The sequence below is a fragment of the Mustela erminea genome, chromosome 6 (assembly GCF_009829155.1).
Source record: "Mustela erminea isolate mMusErm1 chromosome 6, mMusErm1.Pri, whole genome shotgun sequence".
NCBI lineage: Eukaryota > Metazoa > Chordata > Mammalia > Carnivora > Mustelidae > Mustela > Mustela erminea.
The window spans coordinates 114,158,004-114,174,838 of NC_045619.1; the positions used below are offsets into that span (position 1 = coordinate 114,158,004).

A 16,835-nucleotide genomic window follows, 5' to 3' on the forward strand; every position below is an offset into this window, starting at 1 on the left:
GGTTCAAGTTTTAATCTAAGGTGTTAGATATGGGGGCCTCCCATTTGGAAATAAAGACCACATGAGATTTCTAGAGTAAAAAACTTTTTTTTTTAATTTAAATATAGTCAAATGATTTAACAACTGTCCTTCTATTGAGGGGCCATTAGTTGGGCACCAGATATTCACACACTGAGGGGGAAATAGCCCTCAGATTTTAGATATAGCCCAAATAGATGCTACATAAATAGTTAACCAATACCAATTTTTATTGCAAAATGAGAAATAAAACATAAACTTACTTACTTGTGAAGAGAGATGGAGGTCACTCTGGTAGTGGGAATTTGGGGTGTGTCCTTGTAAGGTCCATTTTATGAAAACTTTGAATGTGGTAGAGCCTCATTTTGTACATTTTATTCACTCTGTCATGAAAAAACTGTCAATGTAAATATAAATTGTGAAATGAAGCAGGGAAATATGACTGCAGTGTAAAGGATTATATCAAAATTAAAATATTTATTTTCATTTTAAAATCTCCTGCAATATTTTTAATGATAGATAAAACAGAATTTTTAAATAAAAACAAATAATTTAATTTACTAAAATAACATAATCACACATTTAGCTAATACTTAATTAGTTAAGCACATGAGACATGGAGCAGGAAAGTAAGCCCGCTATTGTATGTAGATTAATGATCTCTTCATTAAGGATTCTCTATATGTGGACTAAGATGAATTTGAGAATAAAGTCATCAAATTATTTTGTCATAGAGCCAATTAATCCATACTAGGTATAGATGTATTATGGCATTTAGTTTGCTTTTGTACTAACACAGAACCTTCCTGATAGTGACATTAAAAAAAATATGGACATGTATTATTTCAACTAAATCAGTAACAGGAAGCATGCCAGTTCTACATCTGCTTCAGTAGTAGCTCAACAGTGTTACCAATGTCCTTAGCAGATTCCATTCTTTTACATTGCCACAATGTCAGCAATTGTCTTTCCTCATAGTAACAATATGGCTGCTGCAGCTCCAATCATCATAGCCTGATATTACAATTTCCAAAGGGGAGATCGTTTCTCTTAATACATCCTTCTATAAGGGAAGAAATTCTTGGGGTGCCTGGGTGGTGCAGGGGGTTAAGCCTCTGCCTTCGGCTCAGGTTATGGCCTGGGATCAGTTGGGCTCAGCTCAGCGGGGAGCCTGCTTCCCCATCTCTCTCTCTGCCTGCCTCTCTGTCTGCTTGTGATCTCTCTCTCTGTCAAATAGATAAATACAATCTTTAAAAAAATAATAATAATAAAGGAAGAAATTCTTTCCAGTGGCCCACAGCACACTGCTTCTTACAGCTCATTGACTATGTTTATAGGACATGTTCGTACCTCACCCAGTCATGGACAAGGAGATTAAAATTCCCGTGATTAGTTTGGCTAGAGAAGAGTTCTTGGAAGGGTGAATACCAGCTCAGTATCCAGTGTGATAACTCAGTATGGTTAGCTCCTATTTGTTTTGTATGAACTTTAACTGCTTTGTGTGAACATTCTTGAGTGATAAAACAGAAGTATCTGTTTTCATAGAGACCAAACTGGACACGAAGGCAGCTAACTAAAAACTAAACTACACTAAAAACAAACATTTAATCAGAGCTTACCATGTTCCAGCTTCTAGCTAAATGCTACTTTTATTATATACTTAAATTCTCACACAAATTTTGGACAGTTACTATACCCATTTTACAGATGAGGAAACTGAGGCTTAGAAAGATTTGACCCAGGTTACCCAGTAAATAAAAAAGCTGGAGTTTGAACTTGGGACATTTGAAATCAGAGGACATTTGGAATCAGTGTACTTACCTGTACTTCCATACTATCACTTTAGACATTTGTAAAATTTATGTTCTGTAAATGGATATATTTTAAATGCACTATACAATGTCACTGTTTAAATGAATCCTCTAGTGAATCATTTTATAAATCTAGTATTTTCATAAAAACAGTAATTGGCCACCTAACTTAGCAGTTGTATACATCTGAATTTTTGTATGTTGAATTTGCTGGAGGCACACTTGTATTGCATCTTACCTCTTCAGAAACATCTCATGAAATTCTTTCAGAAGTTTGATTTTATAGAGAAAAGAAAGATCAGAGACTAGAGATTCAGTGAGGCTTAGTTGAACTGGATAAATTCATGATTCATAACACTAGGTCCAAACAGAATATTGGGATCTGTTTCACAACTTACAAGTTCAGTTTTATGTACAAAATGTTTTATCTTAACCAAGTTTGGGCTGAATGGAAGTCTCCCCCTCTGGGACATTTTGGGTGGATTCAGTGTACTCTACATCAGTGGATCTCAGACGTCACTGTGCCTAAAACACAAATTTCTGGGCCCCACAGCTAGGGTTCCTGGCTCAGTTGGTCTGGATTGAGGCCTGAGAAGCTGCATTTCTGGCAAGCTCCCAGATGCCACTGATGTTGCTGGTCCCTTTGAGACCCTGATCTAGAGAATCAGATGGCACCTGCCATGATAAGTATTTTGACTTTTAAATATGCCAAACTTAAAAGAATGTCATTCACTATTTGGCAAATGTGGGAATACACATATATTGAAATACTGAATAGGGTTGTCAGGATAGCCTCACTGAAAAGGGAAGAGTTGAGCAATGACCTGAAGGACGATTCTTCTTATGCCTCAGCACGAATATCACATTTCAGATTTGCCAGTGAATCATATATGTGTGTGTATTATTTTTAACCTTTTTCCCCCCCAAAAAAATAGCAATCCACAATTTACAAATTATTTTTAAAAGCAGGTAAAAATAGAACTTAGTTGTGCTCAGTCGCGAGTCACATCCAAGAAAGACTTCTGTATTGGCATTTTTCTGTTTTTTTTTTACTTTATCCCCCAGCCACGAATGCCCCACATTCATTAATGGGACATGGTTTCGATGAGACTGAGAAAGAAGCTGCCATGCCAATGGCCTATATTTAGCTTTGAAACTCAGGCCACTGCCCCAATCCACGGAAACTCTCCATCATCCAAGACAAAGGTCATAACCTCCAGTTGAAAAACACTATCATATGCCAAGGAGTGAAGAAGACTTTTTCCAAGAGTTTAATTGCTCCACTGCTTTGACACTTAAAAAATTTTTAGTTCTGAAGGTCTTTGCTCATTTTTCATTAAAGTCCAAGAAACGAACTGCCAGCATAAATGAGTAAAAGACAATCAGCAAATCCAATGTCCTAACATTCCCAGAGCCTATATAAACTTTGAGCTATCCTTTCATAGCACTAAAGGCTTCGACAAGAAACTAGCATGAAGTACCCCAAGAGACAAGAGTAGTTAAGTGTGGATTGGTGTGGTCCAGTAGCAAAAAGAGTCTTTCAGCTGCTGTATATAATAAACTCAAATCATTTTAAATGGTCTAAGCCTGCCAAGCTGTGCTGTCCAACACATAGTCATTAGCCTTCTGTAGCTATGTAAATTTAAGTTTGAATTGAAATTAAAAATTTAGAAGCTACACCTATCTGGTGGCTACCATCTTGGACAACAGATTTATGGAACATTTCTGTCTTAGTCTGTTCAGGCTGCTATAACAATACCATAGTGTGGGTGGGTTATAAACAACAAAAATTTCTCGTGGTTACAGAAGCTGGAAGTCCAAGATCAAGGTGCTGGCAGATTCAGTGTCTGGTGACGGTCATAATGTCCTGCTGTGTCCTCTCAGCCAAAGAGGTGAGGGGGCTCTCTGGGGTCTGTTTTATAGAAGCACTAATTCCATTCATGAGGTTTCTACCCTCATGACCTAAACACCTCCCAAAGGTCCCACCTCCAAACACCATCACATTGGGGGTTAGAATTTCAGTGTATGAATTTGAGGGGGAATATAAGCATTCAGTCTGTAGCAGTTTCCATAATTGCAGAAAGTTCTATTGGATAGCACTAATGCTTGTGCTTGGCTGTGCTTGGCTCACACTATTATTATACCAGGGCTTCTCAACTTCCTATAGTTACCATCATCTAGAAACTTAAAAACAAAATGCCCGCACCCCATGCCCAGAGATTGGCCTGGATCAGATCTTGGCATAAGCATTTCCCAAAAGCTATTCACAGGATTCCAATATACAGCTGGAGTTGAGAATTGCTAAGTTCCTCTACTGAAGTAAGCCACTAAACCAAAAAATGAAGAGGTCAGTCGATTAGTGCTGCAACTTCTCATCTCAATAGTTCAAAACCTACAGTCACATCTCCTAGAAAGTGAGGAAGGTTCAAACCCAGGTAAAGAATAACTGGACAGTGTGGCCAGTTCTGTGGGATAAACCATTAAGTTGACCGCCTAATGAACACCAGCTTTAGCTGGGAGAAAAACAGCCCAGTTACCACTATTTGTTTTGCATACTGAAAGACCATTCTGAAGTTAATTTGAGTTTTCAAAAGGTAATAATGAAATTTATTAATGTTACTATCCAAGGAAGCTCTCCCTAATGTTTTTAAATTTAGTTCACAAATCTTATCATATTTATAAATCTGGCAAATTTTAGAAATCATGGACCTTTAAAATTTGGTCTTATTTGTACTATTACTTGATTAAATACCTTCCAACTTTGTATTCCTCTTTATACTGCATTTATAAATTTACTGCATACAGCTGCCTCTTTTGGTATCTAATAACCAGTTTCAAGAAGTCAAGAAAGTCTTACATATCTAATAAATTTATGATTCTTAAGTTCTCTAATGTTTCAATACTTTATATAATTTTGAAGGAATTGTACTTTAAAGTCTAATAGGCTGTCCTCTTACTCCAATAGGTCAAGTGTTCTTAAACAGAACAATTAATCTACATTAAAAACACTTTTGTACTTATTGTACATCTTTCTGGAGATAAAAGCTTCTTACCTGCTAAGAAAACAGTTATGTCCTACCTAACAATTTTGGGTGATGCCTTCCCAAGTAAATTTTTTGATCTGCCTTTTCAATAAACTGGTTTCTTGATGAGCAGAGGTTTGGGTTGGAACAGACTAGATCCTTGGCTGAGACATTGATGTATCATTCTGAACCTTACTGACATTCATTGTATCCCTACACCCCACCCCACAAAAAGTGAGTCATATCTTTATCTTTTTTTAAGTCAGGTTAGAATCTTTGATCCTCACACACACAAATGGCTACAATGAACAAATATTTAGGTTGTACGTTTCTTAATCCTTTAGAATAGATAACTGTCCTTTTTTCTTAATCTAGACACCTTTGAATTTGGCCGAATCTCTCACATTCTGTCTTACAGGACAATCAACTCTTGGAGATACTAACAGATCTTTAATTGACACTGAATCTCTCTATGACTTTGTCTAGGTCTACATTTTCCAAGCATATTCTGTTGACAAGTTTTTTTTGTTTTAACCCCTAGAATGGCTGACTAGAAGCCTCTCCGTACATACACATTTCTATTGAAAACATTATGAGAACACAGCTTTGCCTGATTTGTTTGTGTTCTAGCTTTGCCCTTTAACTCATTATAGTCTAACAACAGCCTCGTGAGGAAGGAATATTACCTTGTTTCAAAGTAGAGGAAACTGAGGGTCTGCACAGTTAAGTAACTTGGGCCAGTTACCCTCCTCATGTGGCTGTTTTGAGACTACGATGAGTTAAAGCACTTAAACCACCAAGAAAGCACCAAGTGCCTGATATGTCGTAAACATCCGGTATATGCCATGCGTTCATTTTTTCATAGACACCGCTGATTTCAAGGACCTAAACAGGCATTACACAGTGTGTTAGGAATTAAAAACGTCAGCCGATTTAGGCATATGGGTATCACAGTATTATTAGAGAGGCTCTCATTATCCTCTGCAGTTACTCTCAAAAGTTAGTAAGTCCAATAGCATCTCCAGCAATTAAGGTTTCTTTGTTACCTGCTCTTCACTCACTAAATAAATCTTTATCAGGCTTCTTAAAAACAACAGCAACAACACTATCCTGAGCCTTAACAGATTAGAGAGAAGAGAAGCAGTTGGGAATTGGGGTGAACTTCATGGAGAAGATACTTTTGACCAGAGCCTTGAAAGACACATAGATTTTCGATATGTAGACATTGAGAGAAGACATTCCAGGTAAGTAAGGAAAGTAGTGTGGGCACAGGCAACGAGGAGAGAAAACACATGGCATTTGGAAATACCAGCTAGAAGCCCAGTGTGGGTAGAAAGTTAGCTATTGTGGGAATTAGAGAGTGGGAGAGATGGACCTGCGATGGTACCTTGGAACCAACACAAGGAGGTTTTGGAATCCCAAGCTAAGGAATCTGGAAGTCAGTCATTTCCAATAGAACACCAATTCAAGTTCTTGTTAGCCAAAAAATGGTGATGGGATAAATAGTTCTTTCTTATTTTACCATTTACCTATTAGCCTGAGTAGGGGAAAACTTCAGTGGTCTGGATCTCTTGCTAGGTAAGTTTTGATGGGGAGAACATGGAGAGGTAGGAAAGGTTGAAAAGTTTGGGACAGTTTTTAGTAAGTGTGGACACTGGGCAGCAGGGGGCAGCAGGAGGGCACCTAAAAGTCAAAAGAATGCATAGGGCATTTGCTTCTGTAATATTGCTTGACCATTATAAATTTACATAATATAGGCTACTTATATTAATAATAACTTAGCATTCTTTCCCCCAAAATGAAGAGAAATTAAAAGAGAAAAGAAGAAAAGTAACAGGCTGGCTGATGGCAGAATGACATTGCTGTTTATTTGAGAGCATAGAAATGAACAGTTGTCTATGTGTTATTTCTTTTCAGAGTTCATATAAATTTGAAAATGTCTAAATTTAAATTGGAAAGCATTTAAATTTTCAAATTTTCATTTAGAAGTTTTCATTTAGAAAACTTTTATGACTCTTAAAGATTCTACTTTTTTTTGAAGTACCCTTGTTCAGCTACACTGATATCCTGCATTCCTTAAAGAAACTGGTTAAAGAGAGAGAGAGAGAAAGAGAGAAAACACTTGAAAATAAAATTGTACTTAAATAATGAACAGAAATTTTAATACACACCCTATTTTACATACCAAATATATGGAATTTTGAATTTTGGCTTTTATGCTCATGAAATTTTTGGACATCCAAATGAAGTTTTTTTCTTTATATCTAAAATTCGGTGGGACACCTGGGTGGCTCAGTCAGTTAAGCATCTGCCTTCAGCTCAGGTCATGATCCTGGGGTCCTGGGATTGAGTCCCGCATCAGGTTCCTTGCTCAGGGGGAGCCTGCTTCTCCCACTGCAGGGCACCTGAGCTCCCTCTCTCTTTGTGTTAAGTAAATAAAATCTTTTTTAAAAAATAAGGTAAAATTTGAGACTATCTACACTATATGTCTACATTATATTTTTCAGGTGAAATTCACCTCTTACTAACCTGTTCAAAAATTTGGATGGTTCATGGGCACCTGGGTGGTGCAGTGGGTTGAGCGTCTGTCTTCGGCTTCTGGTCACAATCCCAGAGTCCTGGGATTGAATCCCACCTCAGGCTCCCTCCTTGGTAGGGAGTCTGCTTCTCCCTCTCCCTATGCCCCTCCCCCCTGCTTATGTGTACTCTCTCTCCCTCTCTCTCTCTCATGTTTTGTCTCTCTCATAATAAAAGTAAATAAAATATACTTTAAGTATATAAAGTAAATAAAATAGACTTTAAGTTTGGATGGTTCATGATATTAAGAGTAGAAAATGAGAAGCTTCCATGTAGATGTTTTGTTTTTGTTTTTGTTTTTTTAGCTCTGGGATTTACCTTTGTGAATGCTTCATTACACCCACAGAAAATAGCTCTTTCTCTCCTTGTGTGAGGAAGATGTATAATAATGTGAGGAAGAGGTATAATAATGCTCATACACAACACACATAGAAACTTTCTTTTTTCCTCCATGATTCTCTCAATGCCCATCACACATGTTTAGATGGTTGTGACCCCTGCGTGGGTCATCCTTCAGGTGCTGCTTTTTGTTCCCTCGTTTCACCTTTCTGTAGATTCTTCTCTCCATGTATTGACATATGTTATACTTGTCACTTTAAATGGCCACATAAACTGATGGCTGGCTATTCTGTGCTTGTGGAATATTGATTGCCACCTTCATTCAGGAACATCTGAAATGATGAACAAACTTTTGGTTTAAGGTCGTTGACCTGAGGGGCTCCTGAGTGCTGCAGTCAGTTAAGCATCCGACTTGGTTTCTGCTCAGGTCATGATCCAAGGGTCGTGGGATTAAGCCCCCTGTCCAGTGCCATACTCAAAAAGAGTCTGCTTAAAATTCTCTCTCCTTGGGCACCTGGGTGGCTCAGTTGGTTAAGTTACTGCCTTCAGCTCAGGTCATGATCCTGGAGTCCCAGGATCAAGTCCCACATCAGGCTCCCTGCTCCACAGGGAGTCTTCTCCTCCCGCTGACCTTTCTCCTCTCATGCTCTCTTTCATTCTCTCTCTCTCAAATAAATAAATTAATTTTAAAAAAGAGATAGTTTACCTGAAAATTAGTACTTAAATATCATGAAAGGAAATGAGAACTTCATAAATTTATGAAGCATTTCTTGTGTATTTTATTTCCATCATTTGTAAATCTGAAAATATAAAAATAAAAAAATTATTTAAAATATTACCTTTCGGGGCACCTGGGTGGCTCAGTGGGTTAAAGCCTCTGCCTTCGGCTCAGGTCGTGGTCCCAGGGTCCTGGGATCGAGCCCCACATCAGGCTCTCTGCTCCGCAGGGAGCCTGCTTCCTCCTCTCTCTCTGCCTGCCTCTCTGCCTACCTGTGATCTCTGTCTGTCAAATAAATAAATAAAATCTTTAAAAATAAATAAATAAAATAAAATAAAATAAAATAAAATGTTACCTTTCAAGCTAGGATGACCAGGGTATACACAGGACATGCCCTGTTTGTTTTTACAGGAACTAAGTCCATTAAGGAAAAATACGGCATTAATACAGTGCTTGCACAGAGGCAGGGCCTGATAAGTGAAACATTAGGAAATTTTATGAAAGTATATGTAACACAATATAGTTCTTGGATGTAAGATTTAAATGTACTCTTCATACTTGCATCGTATTTTTCAAATTGTTAAACTGGTTAAATTGTTACTACTGTTCTGGTTGTTGCTATTTGGTATTTTTCTCAGTGCCTGGATAGTAGCATTGTGTTAATTTTCTCAGTTTGTTACCTAGAAATTCCCTGCCCTTTACCAGTGAGAATTTCAGGCTAATTGCAGATCTTCTATTACTAAGCTTAATTATTTCGATCACTTCTGCTTCAGCTTTTATTTTGAAGTTTGTCTCTTCCTTTTGGTATTAATTCTGAATCTTTATTTTCCAGTTTTAATGATATGAGCTACATGGATTTCTCAGATCACATTTGACCATATTTATGACAAAGCTACTTTTACTAAGCATCCTCTAAGAACCTTTTGTTTAAGCATCAAGTGTTACTAATTACCAACTAACAAAGCACTACATCTTTGACTCACTCAGTGAAATATCTTCCAGAACTCTATTTGCTCTTACACTCTTCCTAGGGCTTTCTATACTATGTAAACATATAGCCAGGAAACACTAAAGGCATATTTACTATAGAAATCGTACATCTCAAATTGAATGATCTTTTCTTCACTTTTTACTTTTTAAAAATTTCATATATCCTTTTTTTCCCTACCAGCTACTAGGAAAAGGGAGATAGTCATAAAATTTGACAGTTGGAAAAGTTGGGAGGGACCATTAAGTCCTTTCTTCAAAGTCCTTTTTTTCAGGGTCCTTTTTTCAAAGTTGAGGAAATGGGAGGCCAAGGGACATTAAAATCAAGATTATGCAGCAAGCTGGGGGTAGAAGCAGAATTGGAACCTACATCTCTTAACATAAAATGTTCATAAATAACCACTTGATACAGGTGAGATCGCCAAGCATGCATTATTTTTTAATTCATTGATGACTCAATTATAAAAATATAACATGGTTTAAAAAAACCTTTTACTTCCTGGGGCGCCTGGGTGACTCAGTCAGTTGAGTGTCTGCCTTCAGTTCAGGTCATGATTCCAGGGTCCTGGGATCCTGAGATCCTGGGATGAACCCCCACGGGCTCTCTGCCTAGCTGGGAGTCTGCTTCTCCCTCTCCCTCCATTCTCCCCCCTGCTCGTGCTCTTGCACACATGTGCACGCTCTCTCTCTCTCAAATAATCTTTTTAAAAAATTAGTTGGGGGTACCTCGGTGGCTCAGTTGGTTAAGTGCCTTCAGCTCAGGTCGTAATCCCAGGATTTCAGAGTCCTGGGATCAGCTCTCATATCAGTGGGAAGCCAGCTTCTCCCTCTCCCTCTGCTTGCTGCTCCCCCTGCTTGTGCTCGCTCAATCAAATATGTAACATTTTTTAAAAAAATTAATTGAAAAAAATTTTTTAAAAACCTCTTCTTTCTAAAAATAGTCTAAAAACCCATATGATGGAGGCAATACTATCATAAGGTTATCCTTTTCTCTATACTTAAAGTTGTTTTGTCTTTTATTCCGAGAACTAACAAAATAGAATTTTAAGGCCATTAGACAGAATATAGTTCAAAATTACTCCTTAAGAGCCATTATTTCTCAAGTAGAACCTGAAAGTTTATTTGAAGAAGCACAGATTCTGGAACAACCCAAGAAAATAAAGGCAGGGAGTTCTATTAAGATGGAAGAATGAAACTAGATACTAAAGAGACACACAATAGTGTCCTCCATGAGTCTGATATAAAATGTGTGTGTGTGTGTGTGTGTGTGTGTGTGTGTGTGTGTGTGTGTGCATTTTTGTGAATGGAAGGACAAAAGATAGGGTTTGAAAAATTATTCAAGAAGAAATACTTTTTCATTCCCATAGCATTTCCTTCTTTTGAAGGTTTGGGTTTTGAGTGTTTCTGTTCAATGAAAAGAAGGAGTGAACAGCTAGTATAAACCCAGTTTACCATTTATGTTAAAATGAAGATAATTAGGACCTGGTTCAGCCTCCTCCAGGGCAACCAACTTCCCACCCTATACTGAAAACTATTGCTTAATCTTTCTTTGAGAAAAGTGCTCGGCCTTTTTGTGAAAGAGTATTATCTCAGAACACTTACTGAAATCTTACTATAATGACAGGCGCTGGAGCTGTTTTATAACATTTTATAGGGATTAAATGAGATAGTATATGTAAGTGCCCCGCCGAAGTAAGAACTCCGTAAATTTGGTCACGTGGCTTCTTTATCTATTTATCCTCTTTATCTATTCCAAACTGTCACCATGCTACAGAAGAGAAAACTGCAATTCATAGAAGTTAATAATTTTATTTATGTTCACAGAGCTTCAAAAGCCTAATCATGTCTGACTCTGGAGCTAGTATTTTTAACCACTGTATTTTAGCCATTTGTTTTCTTAGCATGTCATCTGCTAAAAACCTGGAATGCTGCTTTTAAAATGGGGGAAATTAGGGAGAAGAGGAGATTCAGGAAAAAAAACCATTTTTATTGATTTTCTGTTCTTTTTTTTTTTTTTTAAAGATTTTATTTAATTATCAGAGAGACAGAGGGGGAGAGAACGAGCACAGGCAGACAGAATGGCAGGCAGAGGCAGAGGGAGAAGCAGGCTCCCTGCTGAGCAAGGAGCCCGATGTGGGACTCGATCCCAGGATGCTGGGATCATGACCTGAGCCGAAGGCAGCTGCTTAACCAACTGCTTAACCAACCCAGGCGTCCCTGATTTTCTGTTCTTAAGGTGATGATGAGGAAGAGAGATTTTTTAGAAAATACATTAAAATTATAAAACTTTATAATTATAAAAATTATAATCAGGTACATTTCTTAAAATAATTCAAACTTATGATAGATTTTTTTGAACTTTTATTTTGTGCTAGACACTCTTTAGAATAATTGAAAAAAAATATGGCCGGATAAATTAGAAGGGGTGAAAAAAAGATTATTGAAAAATAAATAAATGGGTGAATCTCAGTGTTGTGTTGAAGATTTCCTATTTACGGCAATGTCCAAAGCACTTTAGTTTCTCAATCAAATCTGTGATCAACTGCAATTTGGATAGGTCATAGATTTTCTGTTCCAATGTGTTATTTTGGGGCATGTATACACATATGCCCTTCCTAACCATTAAGGTGGAATTGAAATAATATATTCTTCCTTAATATTTATATTTGAAGTTGCAGCTGTCAAAGATTTTTCACTATATTAGCTCATTTGTTCATCAGAGTGGCCTGAAAGAGAGGAAAACAAGTACTTAGACTGAGTATATGAGATACTTAAGGCTCAGAAATTAAATCATTTCTATAGGGTCATACTGCTGGTAAGTGGTAGATACTAGATTAGCATCTAGCTCTTCAAACATGGAAGCCAGTGTTCCTTTCAAGACTTAATGCTGTGTCTCAGTGCACCATGTTGCTACTTTGAATGCAAAATGTTACTTACCATTTGACTGCTTTTACACAAAGCACTCACCCTAAAGGAAACAGTAGCAGCCTGTACAGAGAGACCCTGACCCCCTGGGGAGCTTGCTTGACCAGGTTTGGAGATTGAGCAGTCACTGGGCAGCCAGCCTAATGAATCATTTCGCAAGGGGGTGGGGTTGGTGGGGACGGTGTTGGCTGCCAGGGGTCCTTGTAGATTTAAACGTAGGAATGAACAAAACTACTAAAGGGAAACAAACAAACAAAAAAACCTCTAGAAAATGAGTATAATGTTTTATATAAATTAGTTATATGTGTATATGTATATATACTCAAATATAGGTCTTTGGTTTCATTTGAGGCCATTTTAAGCTTGGTTTTGTTTTGTTGCCTCAGCTAAGAGTTTTGAAAGCCTTTACAATGAATCTTGTTTTATACTGTATATAAGGGGGATAGGGGAGCCCAGAAAAATAAAATGAGCAATGGGATAAAATAGGATTAAAATGTCCTTTAAAAATAACCCATGCTTATTGAGCATTATTTTTGTGTCAGATTCATGATAAACTCTTTGCATTAATGATTTTATTGAATCAATGTATCAACCTAAACAGTAGATTCTGTTGATTCCTATTGTATGGATGAAGAAACTGCAGCTCCAAGAGCTTAAATTAGAATAAAAATCTGAATCAAAGTGGCTTACCATGTTGTTTTTAATAGAGAAACCTCTGGAAAGAAAAGTGGCTGAACAATTTGGTTAATTTGGTATTAAATACCAAATATATTGCTAAAGAGTAGCAATCTGCTTAATTCTGTGTTGGTTAGAATTCTGTTCAGTTTTACACTAAATGTCTTATTTTGCACTGTTTAGCAGGATAAAAAAAAGATTTTTATCCTGGTAATAAGGATAGTACTTTGCATTTATAAGATCTTTATGCTTCTTTCAAAGTTAGCATGTCAGGCTTCTTAAGCAATTAAATGAAAAATTTGATTAGAAAACTTTCATTTCCCTGTGTTGCCTAGATTAGAATTTCCCAAAGTATAATTTTATAGAATTAAAGGTGATAATTAATAGTATATCGTAAGAGGTTGCATGGTTTGATAAATTTGAAAAATACAGTGATAAGCATTAGTAAATAGATTTATTTTCTGCAGGACTTGTCCTGATCCTACGCCTTGTGAGCCCATCCATATTTTTAAAAGAAACATATGATAGACAGTATTTTTCTAACTTACTGGTTTTATATGTAACTTTTTTATGTACCTCATCTCAGAATGTAACCTCTGGGATTAATGTTTTATGGATCATACTTTTGAAAAATGCTGAACTAATATCTGGGAAGAAATACTTACATTTTAGTCCGTAAATATTTTTAAGATATTGAAGCTGCCTTCGGCTCAGGTCATGATCCCAGCGTCCTGGGATCGAGTCCCACATCGGGCTCCTTGCTCTGTAGGGAGCCTGCTTCTCCCTCTGCCTCTGCCTGCCATTCTGTCTACCTGTGCTCGCTCTCCCCCCCACCCCGATAAATAAATAAAATCTTTAAAAAAAAAAAAAGATATTGAAGACCTGTATTTTGCCATCAACTCAGAATGGCAGTAAAATTGTCCACCTTCATTTGCGCCGATTTGGCCGTATTGTTATTCAAAGAAAGGTAGAGGTGTCTGGGTGGCTCAGTCAGTTGAGCAATATGCTCTTGGTTTCAGCTCAGGCATGATCTCAGGATCCTGGGATCCAGCCCTTAGTGGGGGCTCCGTGCTCAGCAGGGAGTCAGCCTGACTTCTCTCTCTCTTTCTCTCGCCTTCTCTCCCCTGCCTTCTGCCCCTCCCCACTGCTTGCGTGCATGTGCCATGTGCTCACACCCTCTCCCTGCCCCCTCAAATAAATAAATAAATCCTTAAAAAAAAAAACAGGGCAACCCAGCTTTGTCCTGTCTTTTTGCTATCTCTTAAACCTTTCCTTGCTGCCCACCAAAATTAATTAATTGATTAACTAATTAAAAGTAAAATAAAAATAAAAAATAAAGAACAGCAGATATTCTGAGTCTTAAGCCATGAAAATTCAAACCCATTGTTTATTTTAAATGTTCTATTAAGGCAATATGTGTTCTTTATAATAAAGAAAAGTCAGTACACTTTGTAAACCTCCCAAAGAGGGGACGCTTAAGGAATTATGGTATATACATAGGATAAGTATCTATCAAAAAATAATCTTACAAAACTATTTAATGAGGTGAGAATGTTCTCAGATTATATTTGGAAGTGAGGACTACAGAACAATATTCATTATTATTCCAATATTACAAAACAAGCAAATGAAAAATAAAAGAAAACCCAGGAAAGACCGGAAGAAACAAAAACATCAAAGTGTTAACCTGAGTATAAAGAAATCAATTAAACCAAAATATAATATCCAAGTCCACTTTATTTTTTTTTTAAGATTTTATTTATTTATTTGAGAGAGAGACAGTGAGAGAGAGCATGAGCGAGGAGAAGGTCAGAGAGCGAAGCAGACTCCCCATTGGAGCTGGGAGCCTGATGCGGGACTGGATCCCGGGATTCCGGGATCATGACCTCAGCCGAAGGCAGTCGTCCAACCAACTGAGCCACCCACGCGTCCCCCAAGTCCACTTTCTACCACAGTGCACCCGTGTTGTTTTTTGGCTGATGAGTCTAGTGTTTGGGAAACTTAATTCAGAAGAAATCTGAAGATATGGATGTGACGTATATCCTTATCACTAATTGGGTTGGTTTTTTGTTCACTGGCTTCTGCAACTTTAAAGATGGTAGATAAGTTTTACTTCCTCCCGTAACCAGGATTTTGTTGTGAAATAATGGAACATGTTCTCTCTTAATATGTCTAATGTGGGAGGTGCTGGTGATGTTAGCTGCTCTGTCACTGGGTATGTCCTGAAGCTAAGTTGATTTTTGGCCTGGAGGCACTCTCACTTAGGTGGGCAAGTAACAATAATAGTATCACAGAAAAGTACTGGGAAATCACTTCAAAATTTTACTTGGCTTTGGCTTGCCTGGTAAATGATTAATGAACATTCTTCAGGCACCACTCAGCCATGCCTCCTCCAATTCACGTCTCAACTCACCAGAGTATATTTTCCACCCACAGCGTCCTCTAGAAGTCATGCTTTTTATGTTCTCCAGGGACAACCTCCAACTTTTTGGTCCTCCTCATTGACATTTTTGGTCCTAATCGTTGACCCTTTGGGTCCTCCTTGAAATATGGACCTCCGCCGGCTTTCATGTTTCTCGCAGCCTCTTGTCCCTCCTTCTCTGTTCTTTCCCTGGCTCTTGTGCTTCTGCTGTCTCCTAGATGTTGGTATTCCTCCGGCTCTGTTCTCCGTGCCCTCCTCTTCTCACTCCATGAATCCTTCTTCACACCTATAATCTCCATCCATGGGGTTGAGATTATTCACTTTCCCTTCCCTATTCTGGAAGAGAGGAAAAACTGGATTCAGAGTGCTTATCTAAGTAATTGGCACAACGGTTACTCACAGTATCGTAAAGAAGAATAGAGTGAAAGTAGAACTTTAATTTCAACAATCCTAATTTATTAGGTAATAGAGAATATAATTCTGTGCCTCAGATTTCAAAAGGAAAATGATTTCCTTCCTTGGGTCATAGAAGCAATAGTAACTCACGTAAGTCTCTCTTGAAAGCCCCTTTCCCTGTCAATCTTTTTTGGTCTACCATACACTAATAAATTTGACTTAAATCTTCCAACGTAAAATTCTACTTTGTTAATGGTTTTTCTCTTATTTCTCCAAGTTTCATTTCTTCGCCCCATGTACCATTTATACCATACTGATTTGGATATGTTGCTTAGTAGAACAAATTGTCAAATATAATACATTTTATGTGCTGAGACTGTAAAGCACCTTAAGCGTTACTACCTTCCCTTTCCCTACTTCTGCCTCCCTTTTCTTTCTCCTCCTCCCCTCCGCCTGCTCCTCTGGTGTCTCACAACTCTCTCATTTTTATGCCTTTGCCCCTTACAACCTTGGACTAACACCTGGCCTGTACACAGGTGTAATCTGTCAGTAAGTGCCAGTCATTGGATTAAATAGGTTACTCTCCAGCACAAGCTGCTTTACCTAGTTCTTAGTAAACATCCAGTCAATATTTATTGAATGCTCGAAGGAACACAAAGAATCTAGAGGGCTGCTAGCAAAATTGGCATCATGATTTTTTAAATCTTACTGTCCCATCAGAGAGTTTAACTTCTTTGGATCACTATCCATTCTTGCTGTCCTTCCTTCCTGCCTCAAAGGAAGATAGCTCTAAAGTTAATCCATTTACATGATTTTTTGCTTTCAGCATACAAACATGCCCATATCTCTCCCACCTTCAAAAACAAAAAAATCTGTGACCCAAATAATTACCCCATTGTCTCTGCGTCTCCTCCCTTCCTTGCTAAGGCTCTTAAAAGGGTAAC

At 37.7% G+C, this 16,835-nt stretch overlaps 1 protein-coding gene across 2 annotated transcripts in view; it reads left to right on the plus strand.

The window, feature by feature from the left end:
• EPC1 (enhancer of polycomb homolog 1) overlaps window positions 1–16,835 on the plus strand; it is an 89,778-nt gene that overhangs the window by 4,019 nt on the left and 68,924 nt on the right. Inside the window, exon 2 of one of the 2 annotated variants that reach the window (XM_032349337.1) lies at window positions 3,636–3,721. The exons of the other annotated variant lie outside the window; for it this stretch is intronic. Within the exon in view, the coding sequence (XP_032205228.1) occupies window positions 3,636–3,721 (86 nt within the window). The remainder of the gene's footprint in view (window positions 1–3,635; window positions 3,722–16,835) is intronic. 2 annotated transcript variants of the gene reach the window in all.